At 39.9% G+C, this 13,813-nt stretch overlaps 1 protein-coding gene across 12 annotated transcripts in view; it reads left to right on the forward strand.

The window, feature by feature from the left end:
- The window catches only part of ZMYM2 (zinc finger MYM-type containing 2), an 83,625-nt gene extending 80,232 nt beyond the window's left edge, over nt 1-3,393 (forward strand). For all 12 annotated transcript variants that reach the window (XM_079328148.1, XM_079328147.1, XM_079328141.1 and 9 more), the window contains one exon: nt 1,007-3,393. In XM_079328148.1, coding sequence (XP_079184274.1) covers nt 1,007-1,199 — 193 coding nt within the window. In that variant the 3' untranslated portion in view covers nt 1,200-3,393. The remainder of the gene's footprint in view (nt 1-1,006) is intronic.
- Nucleotides 3,394-13,813: the final 10,420 nt, after the last annotated feature.

Below are 13,813 nucleotides of genomic sequence, written 5' to 3' on the forward strand. Positions count from 1 at the left end.
TCTTTTCCAGCCTGATAGATTTCGTGATTCTGTCGTTGCTTGTTCCTATAAAAATATTGTTGTTTCAAGAAAGTAGGGAGGATGATAAAATATTTAAATTATTGGACTATTTTAAACAACCATATTTTACTTCTTATCTGACTCTTAATCTGATTTACATGAGAGCAAAACAATCCAACAATCACCCCAAGCAGGTGAGCAACACCTGAAATCTTATCAACCTATCTGGGAAGGTGAACTGGTAAAAATCCTTATTTTTACTGAAGAAACATGAAATAGAGTTGGCTCCTGATGTCTGCAGTATTTGTGAAGGAGGGAGTTTGAATGATAACTTGTTCATCCAGAACTGAAAATTCTCTTCTGAGACTTGCCTAAATGGATGAACTGTTAAAATTTGAAAGGAGTATATTAGAGGATGTTTCTGAGCTGCATCTAATTCCATAATATAACAGGGAAGGAATTAAGGGATTAACATTTATAACAAGCAACCTTTAAAATAAAATAGGAGGAGGAGGGATTTTAGCTGCTTACATTTCTGTGCATCTCAGAGCTACTACCATCCTTGACTTTTCAAGGGCTCTACATTCAGAGGCAGCCACATCAGCCAATGATTTGTGTGAGCAATTATTGATGTAATCAATATTTTGTATTGATGTAATTACCCACTAATATGATCAGTATTGGGCCTCTTTGGAAATCATGGAAAGTACTTTCCTGGATGTGCAGGTTTTTGGAGAGTCTGTGGTCTCTTGCATGCTTGCTGAGTCCCAGGCATCTGGGACTCTGAGGACGTGGGACTGGCTGGGTTTGGGCCAGACCTGGCATGGCTCCTTCTATCAACAAAACCACATTTCTCCACATTATTTTGGGTTTGGTTGGTTTGGGGTTTTTTTTGGTGACTTGCCTAGGAACAGTTAGAGTTTTGTTGGTGCAAGATTTTGCAACTGCTAATACACTGTCTTGTCCAGTGAGGCTGTTTTCTCAGGCTGTGTTTTGCTCCTTGTAGCCCACAGAATCTGAACCAGAGGACTGACATGTTCTACCTGCAGCCCGAGTGCTCCGTGTCGGCCGAGAGCCCCATCTGGTACACTGCCACTTCCCTGGACCGCAGCACTTTGGAAAACATGCTCGTACGGGTTCTTCTAGTCAAAGATATTTATGATAAAGACAATTACGAACTGGACGAAGACATAGATTAAAGCAAACTTCCAAAAACTGTCAAGACAACAAACAGCATTAGATATAGTCATGCTGCTAGACCTTTACTATGGAAAACATTTCAAGTTTACCCTTTGTTTTATGAGTTTTGTAGCAGTGTGTACCCTCACTGGGTATTACCATGTAAATAGTTTGTGAGTGAAAGTCTCCATTATTCTGCATAGTGGTTTTAGGATGCATAACAAACACATTTCAGATTCTTTTTTATTATTTATTTGATTAGGTATGTTTGTAACTTTTTACATTGCAAAATATGAATGAGAATGTGCCATGTGTAATTTTTTTCCCCCTTGTAGTAAGATACATCCATGTTGCACAACTCTGCTGTTGGAAGCTCCCTTGGAGGAAGCTCTTTTAATGGCTTCTTAAACCAGATGGTTGTGTTTGGGTAGCACTACTAAAATTTAGAACTTGCTGTGTCTTTCAGAATTTTTAAATGAATTGTAAACTAATAGGTTTTTTTACTTTTTAGTTACTGAAGCCTTATAAGGTTATGTAGAGAGATTCCATCTTATGTACCAAAAATAGACAAAAGAGAATGCTGTCAATATTGGTGTACTGTAATGTGAATCTATTCTGGTGAAAACACTTTTTTGTTGCCCTTATTAAAACCTTAGTGTCCTTTCATTATTTGTGACTCTCTCTCAATTGCCCCTACAAATAAAATATGTATGTAAAAATAAATGAATATAAGCTTAGAGCATGTGGTCATCAAGACATGTATTTTGTAAAAAAGAAAACTAGAACCAAAAGCTCCTCAAAAAAAGGGGCAAAAAGAAAAAGGAAAGAAAAAGGAAAGAAAAAAGATGTCTGATGACAATGCAATGTAATCCTTTTTTTGTCTTTACTTTTCCAATCATACATGCCAGTACCTCATATTAATGTAAATTTGTCCTTTGTAGCCTTATAGAAAGGGGTTCTATGCCATATTACATGAAGTAATATGGTATGCTAAATTTTTAACTTCTGTTTGTCTTTGCATTGCTGTATTTAAATACAGTTAATACTTGACTATGGGTGGGTAGATTCTTTTAACTAATGCCTCCATTCAAAAGCCATATGAGATCTGAAGTTGCAACAAGTCGAAAGGTAATTTTTCTTGAAGAAAAATCCTTTCATTTGCTCTTTATCCTTTCCTTGTGCTTACTTTACTTAAGTAGTCTGATTCCCAGCTACACGTTTAACTGCTCAAGTTTTGTTACTTGCTCTTGTTTAACTGTTGCAAACAATGTGGTGGTTCAAGCAATGGTTTTGCTGTTATACTGAAAAAATGTAGTAGAATATTCTACTATAAAGTATTCATAAGCTTATGTCTCTCCTAAATGGCATTAATTATCTGTTGAGAGGAATCATCAACTAAAGGAGAAACTTTCTGTGTATATATATTACCACCTGAGGATTTATTTCTTGTGAGGGCTGCATGGCTTCTTCATTTTCCTTAGCTTAAAAGAATGCACATAAGGATGCATCTTTCTATATAGATAAATAAAGCTTCAGTTGCTTTTTGTTACACAAGTTTATTTAAATTTCTGCTATTCCGGTGTGTCTGTGAGTATGTATTAACTTTAGATATACCACTATTTCAAATGGAGATGGAAATGTACATGTTTAATTTTTCATTAATTTCTGGTGGCATTACCCTTCCTGTGAAACCAAGAAATACAACACAGCACCAGTGAGTAGATCACCAAGAGCTCCAATACACTTTTCCCTTTGTGAGTGAGTACTTAAGAACTTAGTTCATAAACACTTGCTTTTTTCTAACAGCAGCCATAGAATATGCCCATGATATATCAAAGAGATGAAATCAGGAATTGTAGTCATTGTTTTGTTCTGGTCTCTCCAACTTTTTTAAGACCTGCTTTGACCATAAGTTAAATTTACATATGGGGATAATTACTAATTAATTACCTGTTAAAATGAAATTTGAAATATTTCATTTAAACATAACTTGAAGTGTTTTGATAAATAGCAGTAAGGATCACTTGCAGCCCCTTCTCTATAGTTCAAACTTTGGGGACTTCAGCAGAGGCTTCAATTGCTCCCTGATTATAACAGTGTTGAATCACAAACACACTTTTGTAAAACTTCAAACCTTTAATGTGAACCTGAAAGTTAAGTATATGTGTTGAGTGTTTTGTCTTAAGCAAGAGTATTAAATTTATGTTTTCAAAATCAGATTACAGCTATTTCTTAAATAGTAAGGTCTGTCTTTAGTATGGCATGTTGAAAAATATGTAGGCATTTTCAGTACCAAGAGGAAATAATTAATGCTTCTTAAATTTTATCAGAAACCACATTATTGTTATAAATTCCTTCCATTTTCTACCCAAGATTCTTCTGCAATCAGTAAAAATGTCCAGGTTGGGTTTTGAAATAGACATTTTTACATATAGATCCATGTTGGAAATATAAAGGAGGTTGTCAGGAAAATAACTTTTATTCCAGGAGGTGGAGCTATTCCATCATCAGCAATAATGTTTTTGGAGTGGTTAGTGTGTTCAGATTGAACGTTGTGAACTGCAGAGATACTGCAGTCAATCTGCATCATGGTTCCATGTATGCATTCTATTCCTAAATCTGAATGGTGATGCAAAATGCAATAAAATACCTTAGTTCTGAAAAAATAAAGATATGCAATTTTATAATAATTAGAAGTTCAGGGCAAATTCTTTTTTTTTTTCCTTTTTTTCCTTTTTTTTTTTTTTTTCCTTTGGCAGAACTGTCAGCAGCTGGAGTAGAATAAGGTTGATGTCAAGGAATGATGTGCTGTGCAGGACAAAATATGATGCTCTATTCTACACAGGCACACAGCTTTCAGGTAGAGATGTGTCTCAGAAACCTGCCCTCACTTTCCTCCTTAAGAGGGTGTGGAAGTGGCACCCCTGGCTGTTGAGGGCATCCCTGTGAGCCCTGACCTGAGAAGTGCTGTGTGGAGACTACACCACTACTCACACACAGCCCTGCACTCCAGTCCTGGCAGGGTTTTCTTAACTTCTCCGATTGTGCCAACATGTGTTCTGCATCTCCCTGCTTTCAGATCAAGTTTTGAACAATTCCCAGGTGAAGTAGTGGCCTTAAGACACTAAGAAAGTTAGACAGCAGCAGTAAGAAAATTACATAGAAAATATAATTCAGTGTGAGAAACAGTGAAAAATTCATGCAATCTTCAGAAAATAAATTTATTTTGTGAGTCATCTTTTTTATCAGTGGCTGTGTTCAGTCAATGAGAATAATGCAGCTTTTTGTAATTAGGGAACTAAGCATTTATTACAGTGGTTGGTTTATATTGAACAAAAGGTTGTGGTTGTGAAATAATTTCACTGTGTACAATATTAATTACCTTTAAATTACTCACAGTGGGACTCTACAGTGCAGAATTGTTTTTTTCTCAGTGTCTGGAATTCTCTGCCATGAGAGACTATATAAATAGGTGGGGAAAACAGGAGAGGTGGTCTATAAACCTTGTAGTCCCACAAGGAGGTGGTATGTGAGGTGGAAGAGAAAAAGGCATGAGTAGTGATAGGAACTCATCCCATACCCATTTTTGCTGATCATTTTTATTATATAGGAGGATTTTATCTGTTTCACTTTCCCATTTTGTCTGTTACTGTTAGGAACGGCAGTTAATTATTTTAATTTCCATTTTTTGAAACATCCACTCTTAGTTCATTGCACTCATGTTGTGTATTATATAATACACAGTATGTGCAAGACTGAGTGTGTTGCAGAGTAAGGGGAGTGGGAATTAAAGTTACTGAGATGTAAGAGGATGTTTGGCCATCATAGGTGAAATGAGTCTCTGGATTATAATGCCAGAGGCTAATGATGTTTTGGAAGCATTGGCATTTCAGCTACCCTTTGTTTAGGGTTAGAACTAAACCATGGGTTTGTGAATGTGGCCTTCTGTCCCCAGAGGCTCACTTATGTGTGGCAATTTCTCAAGGGAGAAATAAAACTTTTCTCTGGCAGCTTTTAAATTTGAAACCCAAGAGCCTCAGTGCACAAGCCACAGCAATTGGGACCAGCATGTGATGGGGCACATGCTTTGAAACTCAGGCTGTGACACAGGGAAACAGGGCAGAAAAGGGTGACTGTGTCCACTTTGAACAACTACCAGAGTTTAAATGTTGTAGATTTAATATGTCCTTTCTGATGAGGCCTTCTGGGCTTTTAACACCTGTTACAACTTCCAGCATAGCCAGGCTCAAAGCTTTTCAGCCAGCAATTGCTGTACGTGTGGTGGATGCAGAAAAGAGGTATGTACTTAAAAGGCTTTAGTCTGGTGAGCTTTATTTTCAGGAAATTGGTGTGTTGGTGTTTTCAAATACATATATATCTGGAAAATTATTTCCTCACCCAAGAACTGGAATAAAGCTGCTGATTGCTGATAGCAGCAGTCATGCATGACATATTTGCAAGTGCGTAATTGGAGTAGGGAATGATGCAGATGTATTTTGTCCCAGATACTGGTGAGGTATTGCAGCACTTCTCCTGATTTACTGATTGTTTGATGACTTCTTTTTCTATCTCCAGTGTGCTTCCCACCACCACCCGCCCCCTTTATTTGTGGTTGATTTTGTTTTGTGTTCCTTGGTGTATGAAATGAAAGAAGAAAATCTCTGAAGATAACAGAATTCTTAGAAATATCCTTCAAGTATACCATCAGCCATTTCCTGTGTTGCTGGCAGGAGGATGTGAGAGGTGGCTACTGCTAAGGAGCCATAGAGTAGCCCTCTTGTTTGTCATAGTTGTGACATGAATGCCCAGACTCTGCTGCTCCTCTCATGAAGCATGGTTTTACCCAGGCAAACCAGTGGCAGTGCCAGTCCTGGAAACACTTCTGAGCAGAGCAATTTCTGCAGATGTTCACAAAAAGCAAATAGAGAAAGAAAATTAGAAGATCAAGCTTGACTTTGATTTCTTACTCAACTACTTTTTCAAATTCTAGCAATGTGAGTATGAATGAGCCATGAACATGGTTTGAGTTTTGCTCTCTCTGAAATATAGATTTCCTGGAGAGGTGGCATGTGGCACTTGGTGACAGCCATTTCTGACTGCCACCCTGCCTTGGAGCAGGGGACAATGTCAAGGCAGCAACAAAGCTGCTGTTTTCCTTCCTGATGTGACAGCTGAAAGCTTCCTAGAATTGTTCCCCACATTTAAATCTTTGTTGCCTTGGCCTTGAGAGTTTGACAGAAGTGCAGATACTGAAAACGTGTGTCACTGTCACTGGGTGCCCACAGCTGTGCAGGAGGTGAAAGCTTTGGAAGGAAAAGCCCATGGATGCCAAGCAAGTGAGGCACTAGTTTGGACTTGAGAGGTCTGCAAAGAACAAAACCTAACATTAAACCATCTCCCCCTTTGAGTTATGCCTGTTCCTGGGTTTCAGTTTGTATATTAAAAAAAAAACAACAAAGGTTTTGATGGCTAGGTCTTCCCACAGGCAGGAGCAGGCTGCTTTGGTTTCTCTCAGAAGAACTACTCAAGGATTTGTCTTCTGCACAGTACAAGGAGCATCTTCTAGCATCTTTATTTATGTGTTTGTTGATTTATTTATTGAAATAATTGTTCTTGGTTCACAGTTACAGAAGAGGGAAGTGTCCAAAGCATTAGTGGATGGTGTGATGTACGATGTGCTTGGGTACTTGTAAGTACCTGCTCTATTTTGGTTTTATACAAAATGAAAGCTCTCTGTCCTTTTAGGCAAAGGGACATCCTTGTCATCTGTGTAATTTGAACTGCTGACATTTCATTTGTGCCAAAACACTGGAAGTGTTCTACTAGTTTAAAATACAAAGAATTATTTCTTAGTATGTTAGCTGAGTAAGTCATGAAGATTACTTCCAGTCAGGAAGGTTATTTCTGCTTTCAGCATGCATTATACAAGGCAATACGTGTAGTATTTGCATTTCTAGTCCTTAATTAACTTTTTTTAAAATACCCTACTTGGAAGTGAAGAGAAAGCTTTTCAGCTCAGGATAAAGCTGTGTCACTAAGACAAAGGAAGAGGCTCACCACCATTGCAAAATCATCAGCTTCCCTCATTATATCTAAAAATATTTTCTGTTTTTCTTTTTTCCAGCCCCATATGAGACATCCACATTAGTATGTAACAACTCAATTGTGATAATAGAATAAATACAGGAAGATTTATAATCTAATTTTTGTAACTTAAGAAGTGAAGCTTTTTTGTTCCTTTTTTTGCTCTCTGATGAATACTGCCTATATCAGTGACCAACAGGGATTAAAGGTGAAAGCTGTAAAACATACTAAATAAGAAAAGACAAGTTTGGAAGCAAACAGGAAGAAGAGCAGTCTTTGGCCCTAATGTCAGCTGATCGTACTGAAAAGGCCTTTGAATTCTCTACCAATGTGTCCATTCAGTTCAGGCTGATTGGGGGATAGGAGCCCAGGCACCTTTAGCAATAGGCAGGCTAGTTCATGTACATGTTCCTGTATCTTGGACAGCTCCTGCTGAAGCAGTCATCTCTGAGGACCTTCAGGCAGAAAGTATTTCTTGTAATAAAATTGCACCTCATCCCCAGAGGTGGTGTCCAATGTGTATTTTGGGGTATTCTTAAGAAGTGTCCTCACCCTCAAGGGAGAACATTCTCATCTATATCACTGGTATCTCATCAAGATAAAATGTGATTCCTACTCCTGCTTCAACTGGAGAGTCCCACAAAGTAAGAGTGAGGAGGTTCAAGGTAACTGCTCACATCAACTAGATCTCTAGAACCACAGACCAGTGGTGAGTTAAGTCTCAGTATGTCACCCGAACAAGAGAGAATCCTGTGAAATACCAGGGATCAGCTCAGTTGGTTAGAGAATGTGCTAATAATGCCAAGGTCATGTGTTGGATCCCTGTATGGGCCATTCACTTCAGACTCAATGATCCTTGTCCCTTCCAACTCAGAATATTCTGTGATTCTGAAATTCCTTGGTGGCTCTGCAGTCAGTTTAACAAGGGCCCAGATTTAGTGCTGCAGTTATTGAACTTACTAAGGACCTGAGCAAGCAAATGGAGTGAAAAGGATTTTCTGGGAGCAAGGCTGAACAATTTGAACTGCTTGAGCTCAGTAGGGAAAAGTGAATAGCAAGAGATGTTAAAGAAAACTGTTGAGCAAAAGAAATAAAAATCAAACAAGAAAAACAATGCCTCCTTCACCCTATTTTGTTACTGTGCAGAAATCCATTGGGATGGGATCTCAGAGAGGAACAACACTGCTAAGTCTTCTGTGCAAGCCTGAATGTATTTTTGCATGAGAATTTGTACCATCACAGAAATACTGTAGAGACTTTTTTAAAAAATGTGAGTAACATTTGTACGTTTGTTTGTTTGTTTGTTTGTGGCAAATTCTACCTCCTTCTAGTCCTTCAGCAGCATCCTGGTACAGATTTCTGCAGGGCAGGGAGAAGCAGGTGAACAAAAAGAGCCTTGGGAAACAAGACCATCTATGAATTTTGTGCTCTTCCTTCCCAAAGGCACAATTGTTATCAGCATAGGGAAGGAGTTAAGGGGGTAGTTGTGTCTTGCTGCTGTCATCTCCTGAGATGAAAATTACCAGGAAGAATAAGATTTCTCAGTGCTCTTGTCATCCTCACTGCCCCCACATACTAGAGAAGTACTAATGGAGGCTGCATTTGGGCTGAGGTGCTGCTGCTGCCAGATGTGCCTGTCCTGGGAAACACCAGCTCAGTTTAGTGTTTGCTCTGGTGTTTGGCTGCTCCTGTTCCTTCTCACTAATAGAATAATTCCCATGTCCTGCTGGAAATGTCCCAGTCACAAGGAGTGAAGCAGTGGCAGCTGCACCAGTCATGCCTGAGAACTCCTGATCTTCGTGCCTCTGGCAGAACCCTGCCAGCTCCCCTGGCTCTGGTGTTCCTGGGAGTGCATGCGAGGGACTGGGAATTTGGCATGAGCTGGCTCATTTGAATGCAGCACTGGAAGCTCTGCTGCAATCTGGTTATGTGTGATTCTCAAATTCCCAGGGGAAATTAGCATTCAGTTTCCAAATTGTGTGTTTTGGAAAACACAGGTTTTTTTCCGAAACCATGGAGAGTTCTAGGAAACCTTTAAGGATTGGGGTAGTTTTTTTCTTTTAAAAGGTTTTGAAGTTGAGTATTTATAGCCCATAATTTGTAGTTCATGCCAGTCACTGCTGAACTGTTGCTAGAGGAGTCAAGAGATCCAAACTTCCTGTTTCAGGAAGGTAACCAACACAGGAGTGATGGCCTTTGGAACAGCTTTGCTAGCTCTGGAAACTGAGACCATGACTATGTGAAACGTCCTGTCCATTGAAACTATGACTCTATAAAAGGTCCTGTCCTTCCTCTGTCTGTGGTAAAGAAAGGTGAAGAATTGCCAAGGTCAAAGGGAGCACTTAACCCAGGATGCCCAGAAAGGTTCCTGGGTCCAATTCAAGAAAACTCAGTTTTCATCAGGACAATCAACTTCTGAGAAAAACCTTATTTAGGTACAGCAGGGAGATCAGGCACAGAAAACTGATCTTTTCATGCATCATTTTCAGCCCAAGGGTTTGCATCCATCTCTGGGGTCCTCGGGATAGGAAAGACATGGACCTGTTAAAGCAAGTCCAGAGGAGAACTACAAAAATGCTCAGGGCTGGACCACTTCTCCTTTGAGGAAATGCTGAGAGAGCTGAGGATGTTCAGCCTGGAGAAGAGAAGGTTCTTACAGAGAGAGTAAGGGGGCTTATTAGAAAGATGGGAACAATTTTTTTAGCAGGGCCTGTAGTGATTTGACAAGGGTAATGTTTTTAATTTAAGAGAGGGTAGATTCAGACTAGATAGATACAAGGAAGACATTTTTTTACAGTGGGGGGTGATGAAACACTGGAACAGATTGCTCAGAGAAGTGGTGGATAGTTCATTGCTGAAAAGTTTCACAGGTTAGGTGGGGCTCTGAGCAACAAAACTATTCCATGATTCTAAGATTCTAAGTAGTTTCTCCCACTGGGATCACAATTATTAGTGAATTCTGAGCACATATAACATACCTGAGACAAATCACCCTTTTTCTTTTTAACAAAAAATAGAATTTTCCAACTAACCATTTTGCATAATAATTACATTTTTCCCCAATGCCAAGCAGTATTTCTTAAATACAAAAATGCTACATGTCTTTTAGCCTTTTTATGCTGTATCACCTGCTGCAGTGGTGGCTGCAGGAAAGGAGAGCAGTGACAATGGCTTCCATGAGCTTTGTACATAGATCTGCAGGTATATTATGGTGATTCTGTTTCTCAGTTACAGTAAGAATTAAATCAGGGTTTTTTTCTGTGTAAAAGGGAAGATTAACACTGTTTGCTGTATACTGCTGTAGTCCCTGCCAGGTTTGACTTCCATATGTCTTGAATTAGAAGTTTGTCTGTCATCTTCACAGAAGAAACAACATGTCAGCAGGCAGGTAGCTTATATAATGCTACTCCATAATTTGTAGTAATTTTCATCATAGTTTTTAGCTGCTCAGTGTTCTGAGTGCTGTAAAAGAACCCAGCTGGCAGTGCCAGCCAAATTAGCTGGTGATGCATGAGGGAAGGCAGACCACAGTGCAGCCATTGCATGTTTCTCACTGAGGCAAAAAAGCATTAAAAGACAAATGATATATCAGAGCTTTTAGTAAAATATATGCTCTTCCAACAGAAGACAATTGTTTGAAGTCTTTTCCTTTCTTTTTTTTGACAGATTTGGTGTTGCTGACAAGACCAGAGCCTTTTTATGCCATTGTGTGAGGTGTCTGAGACGGTCACGTGGGCGCGTGCGCAGCCAGCGCCCAACAAAGCCCCCAGAGCATCACTGACACCACACACAATGAAAACCTGGTGTAACCACATTTTTGTCAACTCTGTGAAAGCTCAGGAACATGGACAATGCAGGTCCCACAGAGTTTCATGTTAAAGTGAAATGAGATACAATAATTGCATGGTGCTGTTAACAAGCAAAAGATTTCAAGAAAAAAACATCAATTTTATATAAGAATGATGGGGACAATAATTATCCAATTTCAACTCTGTAACTTTCCTGAACTTTATTTTCTGTGCTGCTGGATTCCAGGCACATCAATGTGCTAAAATAAAGCAGGGCAGGACAGCAAGTGTTAACCAGATAAATTCAAACAAAAATATATGATTAAATAGCAGTCAGAGAGTGGTGGGAATTTAACACTTCATGTTTTTCTTTCTAATTTGACAAACAAGAGAGAAATGAAGTGAGGCAGCAGAGCACTGCAGGAGGCCTGCAGCCACCCCCAGCCACAGAGTGTGTGGGTACCTGGTGTGGAGAGGGACTGAAACAAGCAGCAATGATTTCATCACTGAATCCCTCTGCATGGAACAAGAGGTTTTGGGAGACCAAGTCCACTTGGAGACCACTGGGTGCATGGGGATCCACTTAACGTGCACACCCAGCAGCCTAACAGAGCAGGTTATAGTCATAAAGCCAGTACATATTCTCTACATTTCTGTTACATATTCATTACATTTCCTGAATACATCCATATATGCTAATTATATCTGTGGACTTATTTGGATACGAGTAAGGCTCTCTTGAGGGTCTTTGGTTGTTGTTTGGGAACATCCCATTTCCTAAATTTCCTTTTCATGGTTCCAGATCTTCTAATGACTCTTTTCTCCTTAAGAGTATCTCAAATATGTGGTCAGGTCATGATGCACTTTTCTTATCATTTTTTGCTTTGCCACACTATCTTTGTTTTCAAAACTGAGTCATTTCCCAGTACATATTAATCACTGATATAGGTAAATAAGGAAGCTCTAACTGGCACAGGACTTATTAGTCACAGATGTAGGGAGTTAATATAAAGCCACATTAATCTCTGGCATTTGTACTAAGCACTATATGGTACAAAAATAAGCATTAACCACAGATATAGGGATCAAACACTATTGTGCTAAAGTAAAAAGAGTTTTCCAACATCTTCCCCCAGTGCTTCACAGACTCCTTTTTAAAGAAATATAACTTGTTCATTTCCACTGTCTTGGAGGACTGTTAGAGGATCATTTCTGTGTTGATAGCCATATCTCACCTGGTTCTTATCATAGCCCATATGAGCTTGTGTTTCCTGAGTTGGCCACACTGTGGATTTTCTGTATGGCTGTAAGCAAACAAAATCAAAACCAGAAAACAAAAGTAACAAAATTCCCCTTAGTCACCTGGCTGCTACAGAGCATGAGGAGTTTGGATAGTACAGTAAGTATCTCTCTGCAAGTGCTGGAAATGATCATTTAGCTATTTAACTATTACTTTTGCTGAATAAATGCTGATTCAGTGATAAAATCCCCCAGTGGTGGATGGATTCTGGAAGAAACAGCAGATCTCTGTGGTAGCCAGCAAAAGGATCTGGGTTTGGTGGGCAGGTTCCTTTCCCTGGGACAGGAACCTGTGATAGCTGCAGGAATGGTCACACTGATTCCCACACTGTTCCCTATTCATGTTACCCTGTGCATGCTCCATGGCCCAGGTGGGAGCAAAATGGGACAGCAGTTGACTGGCCAAAGGGACTGGATCCAAGTAGGAGCAGAGCTGAGATGGAAGAGGACAGTGAAATCTATGCAAAGGCAGCATGTCATCATCAGCAGCAGCCATGCTGGAAGATTTAAAGAGACCCACTATAAGGCAGTCCTGAAAAATGAACTTTAGAAGATATAATGAAAAATATGTGAAACAATGTGGGGGGAAAAATGCCCCTGGCATGATAACCAGTGTCTGCAAAATGAGCAGAGAAGATTTTGTTTAAATTAGAGAACCTGGGCAATGTCCCCCATGGGAGATGTAAAATACTTTGGATTGTGGAATGTCTCATGTGGTTTTTCTGGGCAAGGGAATTTGTACACAACATTTTTTGAAGGCTATGAGAGATTTGGGGAAAGCCCAAGCCTACCTTGCTTTTGCCAAGTGAAAAAGAGGCCACTAGGACAGACTGTTTCTTCATCACAGATGAAAACATGAGCAGTTGAAGGAGGAGCAATAGGCCATGAAATAGGGTGAAAATGAAGGAACTGAGGTGCTGTGATTCAGACTGGTTGGGATTTTTTCCCATCAGGAAGAGAAATTGCCATTGGGTAGACACTGGCCATCACTGAGCACCTGGATTTCAGCAAAGCTGGAGAAGATTTGGTTCAGAAGATGAGTTAAACTGGCTGAGCCAGAGGTGTAGCCCAGACAGGTGCAGATGGACACCCAGAAGAGGTACGAGGGCAGGGGGATGTTTGCTGCCTTGGCACTGTGCCACACCGTGTGCTCAGCCTACAGCTTGCACTCAGACCTGCTGCTGTAAGGCTGTTCTAAGCATGCTAAATTTAAAAAAATCAGGACAAAATCCCCTGCCCTGAGGCACCAGGAAAACAGTGCCCAGAGTGCCCCAAGCCAGCCCCACCTCAAGCAGGTTTTCCATGGAGAGGTGAGTGGCAAAGCCCATAGCAAAGCAGTGTGCACATGGCAAATAATGATAACCAAGTGAAAGTAGCAGAGAAGCAGAAATGTCCAAGCTAAACCTCAGGCTGGGTTCTCCTTTGAGGGCTTCCTCACCATATTTCCATTTGTAAGCTCTTGG

The sequence above is a fragment of the Erithacus rubecula genome, assembly GCF_903797595.1.
Source record: "Erithacus rubecula genome assembly, chromosome: 1".
NCBI lineage: Eukaryota > Metazoa > Chordata > Aves > Passeriformes > Muscicapidae > Erithacus > Erithacus rubecula.